Here is a 13,076-nt window from a genome sequence, read left to right on the forward strand (position 1 = left end):
CATGCCTCTCGGAGACAAAAGTTAAAAGCCTTCTTAGCAGCCCTCTTCTGGAAGGAAAATCGAATCCAGACTCCTATTTCCTTAAACACTGAATTCCAAACAGAGTCGGGAAGACGAATGGTGTGGCCACACTGCACCTTCCTCTGGGCACCTGCCTCTTCTCCAAAGTCCCTCTGTGTCTGGGGCAAGGGCCTCGGAGGCAGCGCCCACAGACACCCCCAAAGGGGCCTCCTTAAGCCCCCAGCGTGGGACCAGAGCGTGCCCAAAACACTGCTCCCTGGCGAGAGCCCCAGTGCGGAAGAGGAAAGCCTCCTCCTCCAGCCCAGCGGCACGCTTCAGCGGGTGGGCAGGCCAGGCAGCGGCCACAGTTAGCACTGGTTCCCACAAGTGAAATCAAGGCAGCAGCGAGCCCAGGATTTGGTTCCTGAGCAGACAAAGGCATTGGAGGAAAAACTTGCTAAATCAGAGGCGAATCGTCGTGGCCCAGAGCTCTAATGAGGCATCGTGGGATTACCAAAGTTATTATCAGAGTTACCTCATTGAAAACATTCCGAGTTAATTGAAATCAATTGTAGAGTTCTGACAGCAGGTGTTTTCAGAGGCTGAAATATCAAAGCGAACTCCTTGGACTGGCTGGAGAAGACGGCATAGTCTCCGCCAACCTCTACCAGAAGGGACAAAGCAACAGGCCGCCCTCTCTCTCGGAAAAGAAGGCCCGACACAGGAGGAGCAACAGTGCAAAGGCTCCCAGCTCCCCCGGGTGCAGGGCAGGGCTCGGCAGGGTCTCCTGTGGTCACAGGTGCACCAACCACAAATCAACCCCTTCAAACCCCTTCTCTTCAAATCAACCCCTTCGCTCTGTAGTTAAGATGCACTTTCACACCTATTACCTGATTTCATCTCAATAACCCGGTGAGAGAGGTCTAATTACTAGTCCCACTTTACAGACAGGACAGGGAGCTCAAGGAGGCAGAATGACCCGCCCGAGGCTCAGCGAGCTAGGGGAGCTGGGATGGAAGCCTGGTGTCCTGACTTGAGGGCCTTTGCTCTTGCAGTACATCATGTGAACTCGACACGCAGGGGCCAGCTGGAGACAAGGCAGGGGCTGAAAGAGGGGCACCCTCTCGGCGGTCCCAAGCTGTCTGACCTCGGGAAGTGGCCCTTCTCTGATCTGTCCCGCAGGGAAGACTCATCTGCCCAGCCTGACCCAAGTCATGAGACTATCCTGACAGTCAAATAAAAAGGTGTGCGTCGGAGGAGTGGGACAGACCGGTTGAAGAGCATGGTGCTACAGACAGCCAAGACTCTGAGTGTAAGACTTGTCTCTACGCTTCCCTACAGGTGCAAATGTCACCTCCTCGGAGCGCTCCCCACACGCCCCACCAGAGCACATCTCCCCATCTGCTGCCCAGGGGACCTGGTGGCTTAACGTCTCATGCAGACACCTCGCTGGGCCCCACGGGACACGTTACCTGCCTCCCCAACCATATATGAAGATGTTTGTAAGCAGAGACCAAGTGAAAGCATTTCATAAGTGTAAAGCTTTATAAAACGAGACGTCACTATTACACAGCACCCCCATCACCTCCACATCCCCAGCACCTGGCAGGAGCGCGTTAAATGTTTGTGGAATTAATTGAGTTGTTCCCAAAAGATGCCCACAAAACAATGTCAAGTATAAAAAGCAAGTTTAGGAACAGCACGCTCAACGCATCCACTAGGCACGTTTATCTGTGTCATAGATGTTTGTGTGTGCACAGAACATATCCGACGAACACACCTGAAAACCAGCCCTGCTCTCGTCCACAAGCGAGAATGGGCAGGAAGAAAGGGGCTTAAGTTTTACGACTTTCAAATCTGTACTGTGAATTTTTTTCCCAACAAGCATGTGTTGCTTTTACAATAAAAACTTTTTTAAAAGTAGAATTCTTATCTCCTAAATGTTATAGAAATAATAGAAAATATCGATCACCACCTTCCTCAGTTAAGATTTTACTTTAGCAGGAGAATGGTAATTATTTTTCTTACTTCAAAAACAAATCCTCTTATTTTAGTAACACAATTTTGGACAAATTATTAACTGATTTTATATATACTACACAGACTTTATATATACTTATTGGTATATACCAACATACTTACTATTTATTATTGTACACTTTATAGTCAAAATAAAATCAATAATGAAAATGTAACTAAAAAATATAAACACGTGTATATGTATACACACACTTTTTTCCCTTAAACCAACTGAGCAGAGTTGTCCACTCAGTTACATTCAGGAGTGTCCCCCATTAATTTCTCAGCTCCACGAAGCTCTGGTGAAGAGAGGAGGAGGAGGGCACCGTGTGGTTCTCCGCTCTCCAGCCTGTTACGTTCTGGTCACCCAGGGCTACGGGTCCAGCAGCCTCCCAGCCTCCTCTCCCATGTCATGCGTGGGCCCTGTCGTCCCTGCAAGAGCTTCCCCACGTAGGTGACAAACATCTAAGGAGCTCATATGGCCGGGCCAAGCAGGAGGGGACTCAGGCCTCCTTCACTCCCTCCCTTCTCATCTGCCCTCAGCCTTGTTCCCATACCTTCCTGACCTGGGCCTTGAAAGTCCCTGGCCATTCCGGAGGCTACGGCATAAAATCCAGGCCCTGTATCCCGGCCTCTGATGCCTTCCCTGCTCTGCCCCAGCTCGCCTTCTCTGCTGTCTCTCTCCTCCTCTCTCTCACGGTTCTACTGCCAGCAAACTCACCAGCCCCTGCAGGAGCTCTCAGGCCATTATCCCTTAGCAGGACTGGCCACCAGCTCCTCCCGTCTACAACCCCAGGCGTCCTTGAGGACCCCTCCTGACCTCCTCCAGGAACCTGTCCTTGATCTCCAGGCCAGAAACGATACAGGTGCTCCCACAGCACGATTTTCACAGAACTTTTCTGGAATTTCCTTGAAACATGGTTCTCTCTATGCCTCACTCTTTTCTGAGGTTTCCAAGGCAGGGAGCTGCTGGTCTTATCCACCTATGTCCACTCATTTTGAACATGTGATTTTATTTTTTCTTTTTGTGAGGGAGATCAGCCCTGAGCTAACATCCATGCCAATCCTCCTCTTTTTGCTGAGGAAGACCGGCCCTGGGCTAACATCCGTGCCCATCTCCCTCCACTTTATATGGGACGCCGCCACAGCATGGCCTGACAAGCAGTGCATCAGTGCGCGCCTGGGATCCGAACTCGGGCCGCCAGCAGCAGAGCGCTCGTACTTAACCGCTGTGCCACGGGGCCAGCCCCTAAGATCTACCATTTATAGCATGCCTACTACAGGCTGGGGACTCTACTAGGACCATTAACTACATGACTGCTACTCCTCACACCCATCTCTTTACGAAGTCATCCACTGGTTCAACAAATATGCATTCAGCCCCTAGGAAGCCCTGCTCGAGAACATAAGGGGAGGGGGTAAAGCAGACACAGCCCCCACCCTGCATGCAGCTTATAGTCTCGCACAGAGAGCAGACATGAAAAGGTCAAATCAGACGATCGAGGAAAATGCTCGAGGTGCCAGAAGAGCTGCTGGAAAGCAACTAAGCCGCACTAGCGGGTGGAGGGTGCCCCATGCAGAGGACGAGCATGTGGGCAGGGCCATCCCTGCAGGTTCTGAGGGCCCCCAGGCTTCATCCCCAGAGCAATGGAGCACCACTGGAAGGTCTCGAGCCAGGGGGTGCTGTGATCATGTGCAGGTTTTAAGACACTTACTATTTAAGACACAGTATGCTATTCACAATAGGCAAAAGACGGAAACAACCCAAATGTCCATCAACTGGGGAATGGATAAACAAAATGTGGTCAATTCATACAATAGAATATTACTCAGACATAAGAAGGAATGAGGTAGTGACACATGCTACAACTGTGACGAGCCTTGAAACATTATGCTCAGTGAAAGAAGGGAGTCACAGAAGACCACAGATTGTATGATTCCGTTCATACGAAAGCCCAGAACAGGCAACTCTATAGGGACAGAGAGTAGATTGGTAGTTGCTTAGGGCTTGGGGAGGGGGGGCAAGTAACAGCCAGAGTTTCTTTTTGAAGAGATGAAAATGTTCTAAAATTGATGGTGGTGATGGTTGCAAATATCTGTGAATATACGAAAAACCATCTAATTGTACACTTTAAATGGGTGAATTATATGATATGTGAATTATATCTCAATAAAGCTAATTTTTTTTAAAGTGGATGCAGTGAGGGGGGTACTGCAATCTTCCAGCTAAGAGATGACGGTGGAAGGGAACAGAGCGGTAGAAGGATGGGGAAGAGGAGCTCTGGGAACAGGCTCAGATAAAACCATGGGCCCGGGAGACTTTGCTGTGCGAGGGGGAGTCAGGAGTCAAGGCCACACAGGTGGCAGTGGTGAAGTCAGGCCTGGGCCCCTGCTGTCTCAGTCCCCTGCTCTCTCCCTCAGAACATGAAACGAGGAGCTTCAGTTTTCTCTTTAACATGTAACGATGCTGTTTTAAGAATGAGATCTCAAACTCTAGGTCAGGAAGATTAAAATTCACCCTCCTGTATGAGAGCAGACTTGGTAATAATGCTCAGAAAATGGAACATCCTTTTACTAAAGGACCACGAACAACTGCAGAGCTTTCGGAATAAATCCACCCCATTTCTAGAAGTAACTGGTGGAGATTTCCAAGGTGGAATCCCTCTGGTGTCCAACATGGCTAGTGAATCACGGTGAAGACATGATTCAGCGCCCGGGTGCATGCCACATACATAATATCTTTCAAGAAGACATATTTTTATTGCCGCACTTGAGGACAGCCCCTCGGAATCCCGAGTTCATCAAATCGATGGGTCAAGCAGTGCTCAAGGCCCCAAGTTCACCTCTGGGGTCTCTCTCTATCGGCCACACCAGCAGGGACCGCAGTTCACACAGAATGGTCTTCTCACTCTATGGTGAATCTGAACTTGTGTAAACTTCAGGTCTGGGGATGTCCACTACACACAACATCTAGATGTTGTGCTAAGAACTCCAAAGAGGGAGGGGAAAAAACCCACTATTTATGATGGGTCTGTTATTTACACAGAACTGCTTGTTGCTTGACAATTTAGATAAAAATGTTACTGCTTCTCTGCATGTGCTGCAAATTCACGGCATAAAGCCACTGGAGCAACTAATGGAGTCTTCACACATCATATCTCGTTAAAGACGCAGAGTCTGTGCCCCGCTGGAATCACAACCCAGCAGCCAGGCGAGGCCACACCTGGGGATGCAGCCCGGCCACTCCAGGCTGGCCACAACTCACCTCTGACCACCTCCCCCACACCTCCTTTTTTTTTTTTTTAAGGAAAAATATGAACTCCGTTTTCAAACAGCCAGGTCCTATGGAAGCTGGTTTCCCGTCTATTCCCTAGTCCACCAATGGTAGGAGAAACACTGGGGAGTTCTACAGAATTTGTCTCTCTCTACTTCTGATCAACAATCTATTTACTTACAGGAGTCCTCGATAAACATCTTTAAACGCCTGCCCATGTTTCCAGAAGTAACTGAAAAAATTCCAGTGCCAAGGGCATGAATGGGAAACTGATGGCTGGGCACCAAAAGATATTACTCGGCTGCTCCTGTATTTCTAACAGACGTGGATAATGGGGTCATCCATTCATTTTACTATCCAGTTCATCATCCACATGTGCCCTTTCAATTGAAACTTAACCTTTATGTCCCATATTCCAAGTGGGAGCGGCACAAAAGCACACATCTCCGGAGGTGGAGATGGTATGAGTTTCTCCCCGAGCATATCTATAAATGAACACCACCTTTAATTTTATGTTGAGTTAAGAACAAACTCTGAAATACTGGCTTTTTCATACCTGCTCCCACATTTCAGCTTCTCCTGGGCAGGTTCTGGGGTGACCAAGCAGAGCCCCACGGCTCCTCTTCAAGACCCTGGGTGCAGCCCAGAATCACCTCCAAGAGCTTGCTCATCGACCTTTCCCCGGCAAGCTGCCAATCACCACCAGACTCTCCCAAGGAGAGAGAGACGACTAAATGTTAAGTCTACCCAACTCATTTCATAGGTGACCTCTGAAAGATTTCACCGCCCAGCTTGGGAGAGACAAGGCAGCTTTATTAGCATGCTGCACACAGCCTCAGCCCCCTCCACTCCCTCTTTTATGAGCCCTTGTTACATAAAATGCCACAAAGGGAAAAGGAAAAACAACACACTTCCAGTTACAAACACAAGTTCTGATGGCCAGGCCAAACCCTGGCTGTTTACCAGATGTTATTTTTAGTCATTTAAAAGAAACATTTTTAAAAGGCCGGAGAACAAAAGTTTTCGCTGTTTTCTTTTTTTCTTTTTAAACACACACTCACACACACACAAAAAGATGGAAGTACATTCCATTCGCCAGCATCCTTCCCCGAGTTCAAATTTAAAGGCAAAGGCAGCCTGAAGTCGGACAGCTCCTTCGCGGAGCTGGACCGCAGCCTTCAAACAGGATTTTCAAATGTTTCTCAGCCTCATCTAAATTCCAGCCTGCCAGATAATAAATAGCTACTCATTTACTATCATCATAAAAATTTAAATAGCCTTGAAATAGTTGCTACAATACAGAAGAAATGATCAAACCTAAGCTCCGGAAAGCCACTACAAACAGCGAAACTATTGCTACGTGGAAGCACACACAGAGAGACATTGTTGCAATAAAAGCTGCTGGATTATTGGATTTGCTCTCTCTCTTTTAAATCTTCTACTCCGAGCAAAAAAAAAGGGCTTAGTAACCCTCAGCTATCACACTGTACCAGATGTAGCGGTGGGTTTTTTTTTAAAGAAAGTATCTGATTTGATTCTACACAGTGATTAAACACCTTTGTGCTCTTCCAACCCCTCCCCCTCCAAAAATGGCATCAAAGCAATCAAAATGGTAACGCCGGGCCTGGTCCCCTCCCCCCGCGAACTCCCCGACTTCGCCGGGGCCGCGCGCCAGGCCCCCTGCGGCGGGAATGGAAGCTTCCACTCCTGGCCGGGGCCGCGCGCCGGGCCCCCTGCGGCGGGAATGGAAGCTTCCACTCCTGGCCGGGGGCGCGCGCCGGGCCCCCTGCGGCGGGAATGGAAGCTTCCACTCCTGGCCGGGGGCGCGCGCGGCCGGGGAGGGGGCCGCGGCACCGCCAGAGAGGGGTCAACGCGAGTCCAGGCAGGCGCCCCGGCCAGGCGCGGGCCCGCGGGAACAGCCCTCTTTCCTTCCGCAACCCCGGCCCCCTCCTCTCCCGCACGCCCCCTCCCACCACTTTTCAACTTGAAAGACTCCACGAGGACACCCGGCCTGCCAGTTCTCCTCTCCAGGGTCGCCGCCACCCCCGCCAATCTCGTCTCCCCCGCTCCGAGAAGTCCTCCGTGGAGGGGGCACCGGATCCGGCCGCCCGGCCCGGAGCTGGGGAGCAGGAAGGGGACCTGCTCCGCGGCCGGGGCGGGGCGGGGCGGGCGCTGTCCAAGTTTGGTGCTCACGGCGGCCGGCATTCCGAAGGAAGCGCGATCGACGGCCGGCGGGCCCGCAGGGCGGGCGCGGGGAGGGGAGGGGCCCGCGGGGCGGGCGCGGGGAGGGGAGGGGCCCGCGGGGCGGGCGCCGGCGCCCCCGCCCGCCTCGGAGCCCCGAGAGCGCCACTGGCTGCGCCGCTCAAAGTTCTCGGCTCGGGAGGCGGCGCGCGGGAGGGGAGGCGGCGCGGGAGAGGGGCGGGGGCGCGTGTGCGGGGAGGGGGGCGGCGCGGGAGAGAGGCGGGAGCGCGTGTGCGGGGAGGGGGGCGGGAGTGCGTGTGCGGGGAGGGGCGCGGGGGAGGGGCGGGGGGGGCGGGGGCGTGTGTGCAGGGAGGGGGGCAGGGAGGGGCGGGGGAGCGCGGCCGGCCGCGCTCCGGCGGCGGCATCTGTTCGTGGTGCTGAAACCCCGAGCGCTCAGCTCAGCGCAACTAAGTCACAATGGACAACTTTTCCTCCCCGAGGGGCCCGGAGGGGGGTCGGCGGCCGGGCCCCCCACCGCGAGGAGCCTCCGGTGTGTCCCAATCGACACCTGACGCGCGGAGATCAAAGCTGGGGCAGAACTGGGGGGTCCTGGGGGCGCCCTTCTTTTGTTCCCGGGAGCTGGCGTCAGGTTCCAAGAATAAAAAGTGATGCTGGAGAAGCGGAGGGGAGGGGCGAGCCCAGAAGAACGATTCTTTAAATAAGATTTGCAATGGAACCCAGAAACCGCTTCCAAGGAGTTTGGTGTCCAGGCCCGAATTACCGCCACCCTCTGTCTACCCCCAGCCTCACACCGGCGTGAAGGGGGGACATGGAGCCGGGAGAAATTTCCACATGCCAAAAACATGTCCACCAACTCAAAATGGACGCCGGGCTGCTCGCCGCCTTTTAAGCGCAGCCTCTCTCCTTCGACCACTGCCGGAGCCGCGCGCTCCCCGCTCGGCCTCCGAGAACCCGGCTCTTTCTTTCCAGAAAAGGAGGGGCGGGTAGCTCTGAGGCTGGAGACAGACTCGTTTGGGAGTCTGAGCGTGCGGCGCCGAGGCCGGCACTTTGTAGGGTGCCGCCCCAGTGCCCGGCGACCCTCGTCCCGCAGCGCGGGGTGGGGGACAGCTCCAGCTCGCTTACTTGTTTGTCGCTGAGCGCGGCGATCCGCGGCTGCCTCTCGTGGAGCTGCTTCTTGAGGTCGCCGTTCTGCGGAAACACGGAGGAGCGGGCTCAGGCCGGCGGCCCCGGGGGCTCCAGTGCGCCGGGCAGCCCGCGGGCCGCAGCCCCCCGCACGCAGCGCGCCCCAAGTTCCCGGCCGCGTCCCGCACGCGCGGCGGCCGGGCAGCGCCGCGCGGGGCCGCTTACCTGTGGCTGCCGCCTCATCGGGGCAGCTCGCGGGGCGGGGCGGGGCCCGAGCCGTGCAAGTCTGCAGGCCGGGGTGCGTGTGCGAGTGAGTGTGAGTGTGAGTGTGTGCCGGGGGAGGGGGGAGGAACAAAGAGCCAAGTAAACACGGCGAGTCCGTGTCGAGCAAAGCTCATAAATACTCAAGTCGCGTCCTAATCTCCCCAACACACACGCGCGCGCACGCCGCAATACCGCTCGGGCTCCGGCCGCCGCGCCGCCGCTCGCCCGAGCAACCATCGCCAAAACTACTTTTGCAAACTGTGCAGGATTGCACGGGGGCCGGAGGGGGTCGGCGCACACACTCACACGCACACCCCGGGGCAGGCTCACGAAGGGGTCCCCTCCCGGCACCCTCAGCCCTGCAGACCCTGCGTCGAGAATGAGAAGACGCCGGGCTCTGGTCCCACGGGCCCCCGACCCCCAAACTGTGCAGGATTGCAGGAGAGGGGGGCGGAGGGGGAGCGCAGAGGCGGTCCGTGCGTGTGCACAGTCCTCCCACCCCGAGGCAGGCTCGAGGAGGGGCCCCCTCCCGACACCTCCAGCCATGCAGATCCTGCGACGAGGAAGAGGACGCCGGGCTCGGGTCCCTGGGGCCCCCACCGCCTACCTGGTGGCGCGCGAGTTCCACGGCGAGCGCCTCGGGCCGGCTCTGCAGCTCCATCCCGGGAACTTGGGCAGCACTTTTCGCTCACTTTGGCCCCGGCTCCCGGGAAGTTGCGCGGCTCCGCGGGGGCGGGAGCGGGCGGGCGCGCACCGGGTCTCCGGGCCGGGGGGCCGCGAGCCCACTCCCCCACGGCCGAAAGGGAGGGGGGTCTGGCGAGGGGGAAGAAAGGCGGCCGGGCGCCGCGGCCGCCCAACTCCTCAGGCTGCCCGGCAAGTTGCGCCGGGTCCCCGGGCTGCCGGCGCGGCCCGGCGCATGGCCCCCCGGCGCCGGGAGCCCCGCGCAGCCCCGCGCGCGCCCGCCCGCCGCCGCCCGCCGGCAGGGACTATATTTCCTCCGGCGCGCGCGCCTGGATCTCGCTGGGCCTCGGCAAAGTTGTGCTTCGGCTCGATGCTAATTCGGCAGTGCCCGGATGGAGCGGGCCGGGGCGGCGGGGGGCGGTGCCGGAGCCCGCCGCCCGCCCCGCCCCCGCCCCGCGCGCGCGTGCGCACTGCCGCCCCGCCACGGCCCGGCGCCCCGAGCGGAGAACAAAAGCGGCCGCGCGGAGGGGCGCAAACTCGCCGGCCCGCCGCTGGGGGCGGCCAGCCCGGGGCCGCTCCGGCCGGGCGCTCCTCCTCCCTCCGCCCCCTCCCCAGCCAAACCCGGGGAAAGCGGGGCGCCCGGCCTAATCTCGGGTTATAAATACTTTCCGGTGGAGGGAAAAACGTCCATTGTTCCATTTCTGCTCTGGCTCTCGCTGCTCCCTCTTTTCCCTTCTCCCTCTCCCCCTTCCACTTTATTTCAATTGCCTGCATCCCCTCCTGCCTCCCTGTGCCCTAGCGCTGCGACTTGGGAGATGAAATGAGTCCTGTCTGCAGATTCCCCACCGCCTCATGGCCACCGTGTTGTTTCAACAGTGCGAAAACCGATCTCTTGACTGTTCCTTTAAGGATTTTTTTTTTTACATTCACAATTAAACTCTCAACAGATGTCACTGGACTTTTTAAGACAGTTGTTAAAAATTGTAAACGTGCCCGGTCAATGTGACATAAAACGATTATAACTACAGCTGCGGAGATCGCATTTCAAAACTCCCAGCCCCGCAGCCAGGAGGTTAATGTCTCCGAGTCGATGTTACCGAAGTGGAGTCACCACCCTCGTCAATTAAGGTCGGAATGCTTTCTGCTCCAGTAGCATTGGTAAAGTGCTGGTATGTTTGAAAGATGCTGGAGAGAAACGGTGCGATCTTATTTCGAAGTAAACGTTTAAACTGATAAGTCATTATAACTTCATCTTCCTCCACAGCACAAAAATTACCCAGGCACACACAATCCACAAAGGCCCCTTTCAACACGTGCCAACATGCCGCACATTACTTCTGTTGTCAGCAGAAGTTGTTGGCATTTTTTTTTCAGGTGAGGACTCCAATGTTGTTCTGGCCTCTATTAGGGCATTTGCCACAGCGACTTATGTGTTTGTCTGTTGGGACCCCTCAAACACCGGGGGCTCTCATCCCTGACCCCAGCACCCAGACTTTAGGAAGCACTCAGCAAGGGATCGCTGGTTAATTTGTGAGCTTTGTTATCAGAGTAAAACTAACACATGTTCTAAGTGGTCATGATCAGTTTGGTCTAGCACAAACCAGGAGGAAGCAGGGCTCACCAAATGCAAAACTGAAGGGTGATTCTGGGTGCCCTGAGGAGGCTCTGGCTCCTTCCACTCCGGCTTCAGCCCAACTCAGGATGGTGTCCCCCGTACTTAGTGCTTTGCTGGCCTGGACACCAGTCTGGTAAAGTGGACTGCCCAGGGGACCAGTGTTTGGAGAGCCAGAGAGAGAGAGCGTGCAAGAGGATTCCTACTGTAGTCTCTGTAAATGTCACTGGCTTTTTGGTAAAAATTCATAATAATTTCCTTGGCCATGTATGTAATTAAATCAACAGAGAGGATATTCGGGTCGTCCATGACTCACACAGACTCAGGCAGAGGCTGGCTGGAGGAGAGCGGCTCACACTGTAGAGATGTTACAGTGTTGTCTGCAAGTTTCTGTAATTAATTCGGGTTACAGTCGTGATCATCTACATGCCCCTCTATTGCTTTCACAGCCACCTAATTCCTGAGCAAGCAACAAACGCCAGGGGCTGGGGTGCCCTCTGACGATGGGGGAACCGGGTATGTGGAGGAAAACCGAGCTGCAGCTCTTGTAAGCAGATGCTCGGGGAGCCCGGTGCTGCTGCCGCCCATGTACTTTCCCCTGAGCGCATCCTGCACTCCAGCTGCCCTCCTGTGGCCCGTGCTGTGGCCTCCATCTGGAATGCCCCTTCTCTCGTAACTCACCTTTTTAAAATCCTCTTCATCCTCCAAGATTTACTTCAAATGCCGCCTTTTCTGGGAAGCTTCCTCTAATGTCCTCGTGTAAATTCCTTACTCCTCCCCTGGAGACCTGCCACACCACGCAGAGCTTACCTCGCATGGGGGCATCCTGTCCCACAATGAAGGTAACTTTTCCTCCCCCGGAGCCTGAGCTGACTCTGAGCCTGGCCTCCGGGCAGAGCACAGTGTGTGTATGCGGAAGGAAGGCACGGTGTGCCCAGGGCCAAGTAGGCGCTTAGAGGGTGAATAAGTGAGTGAGGGGGTGAATGAATGAGTGAATGCTGAAAGAGAAATACATTCCATTTTTGGAAAGGGGGGGCTGTTAATAATGGCCCTAGCAATGAGCAGTGCCTACAGTTCATTCCAGCATCCACATTTCTCTTCCCCTGCATTGTGGTCAGGTGGACAAGGGGCCTGGATTGAAGCTTGAATGTCTGGGTTTGAGACTTGGGTCCACCCCTTAACAGCCTCGTGACCTTGGGCGAGTTACTCCACGTCTCCTAGCCTCCCTTTCTTCAGATGTAAAATGGGAATTATCCAACCAACTACAATTACCCCCAGACCCACTCAGCTCCTCCAGGCCCCAGACGTTGGCTACTTGCTCAGTGGAGAGCCCCAGTCGCAGTCCCTCACTGGCCTAACAGGCCCCGAGGTGCGGGCCATCCTTCAGTATGGCTGCTGGAGGGGGTGCTGCAGGGCTCTGGCCCCCGTCCAACCCTGTGGACCCACAGGGACCCCGGCTGTTCCCCGCTCTTCTGGTTTCTGAGTGAAGCTTTGTGGCCGGCCAAGGGGTTGAGTAACACAACTCAGAATTCCGGGGGAGTTAGGTAGGGCTTCATCCAATGAACTTGGACCAACTAGAAACAGGATTCCGGAAGGAGCCAGCAAATCAATATCGCTCCCTTCCTTGGCTGGATGGAATGCTCTGTAACACAGCCCACATACCCCGCAAACAGCAGTGGACAGCCGGGTAATCCGTCACCTTGATGTCTCTTTCCTTCTGGCCCTGTCCCCTCACTCCTGCGCCCTAGGACTGCACCTCCAAAAGAGACTTCACGCTTTAATTTGCCTTTGTTTTCGAAGGACCCCCTGGCTAAGAAGGGGAATAGCAATAGCTATCATGCCACAGGGTTCTGGTGAGGATGAATGAGTCATGCCTACGAAAGCCCTAGTGCGCTGGAAAGA

At 55.3% G+C, this 13,076-nt stretch overlaps 1 protein-coding gene across 1 annotated transcript; it reads right to left on the reverse strand.

The window, feature by feature from the left end:
• Window positions 1–8,380: 8,380 nt before the first annotated feature.
• LOC131394237 (PHD finger protein 21B-like) lies at window positions 8,381–9,925 on the reverse strand. Its single transcript, XM_058525455.1, has 2 exons — window positions 9,489–9,925; window positions 8,381–8,683 (listed from the first exon to the last, which is right to left on the reverse strand). The coding sequence occupies exons 1-2, from the start codon at window positions 9,540–9,542 to the stop codon at window positions 8,381–8,383; spliced, it is 357 nt and encodes a 118-aa protein (XP_058381438.1). The 5' UTR covers window positions 9,543–9,925.
• Between the last annotated feature and the right edge of the window lie 3,151 nt (window positions 9,926–13,076).

This window comes from Diceros bicornis, chromosome 30 (assembly GCF_020826845.1).
Source record: "Diceros bicornis minor isolate mBicDic1 chromosome 30, mDicBic1.mat.cur, whole genome shotgun sequence".
Lineage (NCBI taxonomy): Eukaryota > Metazoa > Chordata > Mammalia > Perissodactyla > Rhinocerotidae > Diceros > Diceros bicornis.

Bases quoted from the DNA above. Each gene is read 5' to 3' on its own strand.
- LOC131394237 (XM_058525455.1), bottom strand. From the start codon at position 9,542: ATGGAGCTGCAGAGCCGGCCCGAGGCGCTCGCCGTGGAACTCGCGCGC. The intron at 8,684-9,488 runs GTAGGCGGTGGG...GTGTTTCCGCAG, and splicing joins TGGAACTCGCGCGCCACCAG to AACGGCGACCTCAAGAAGCA.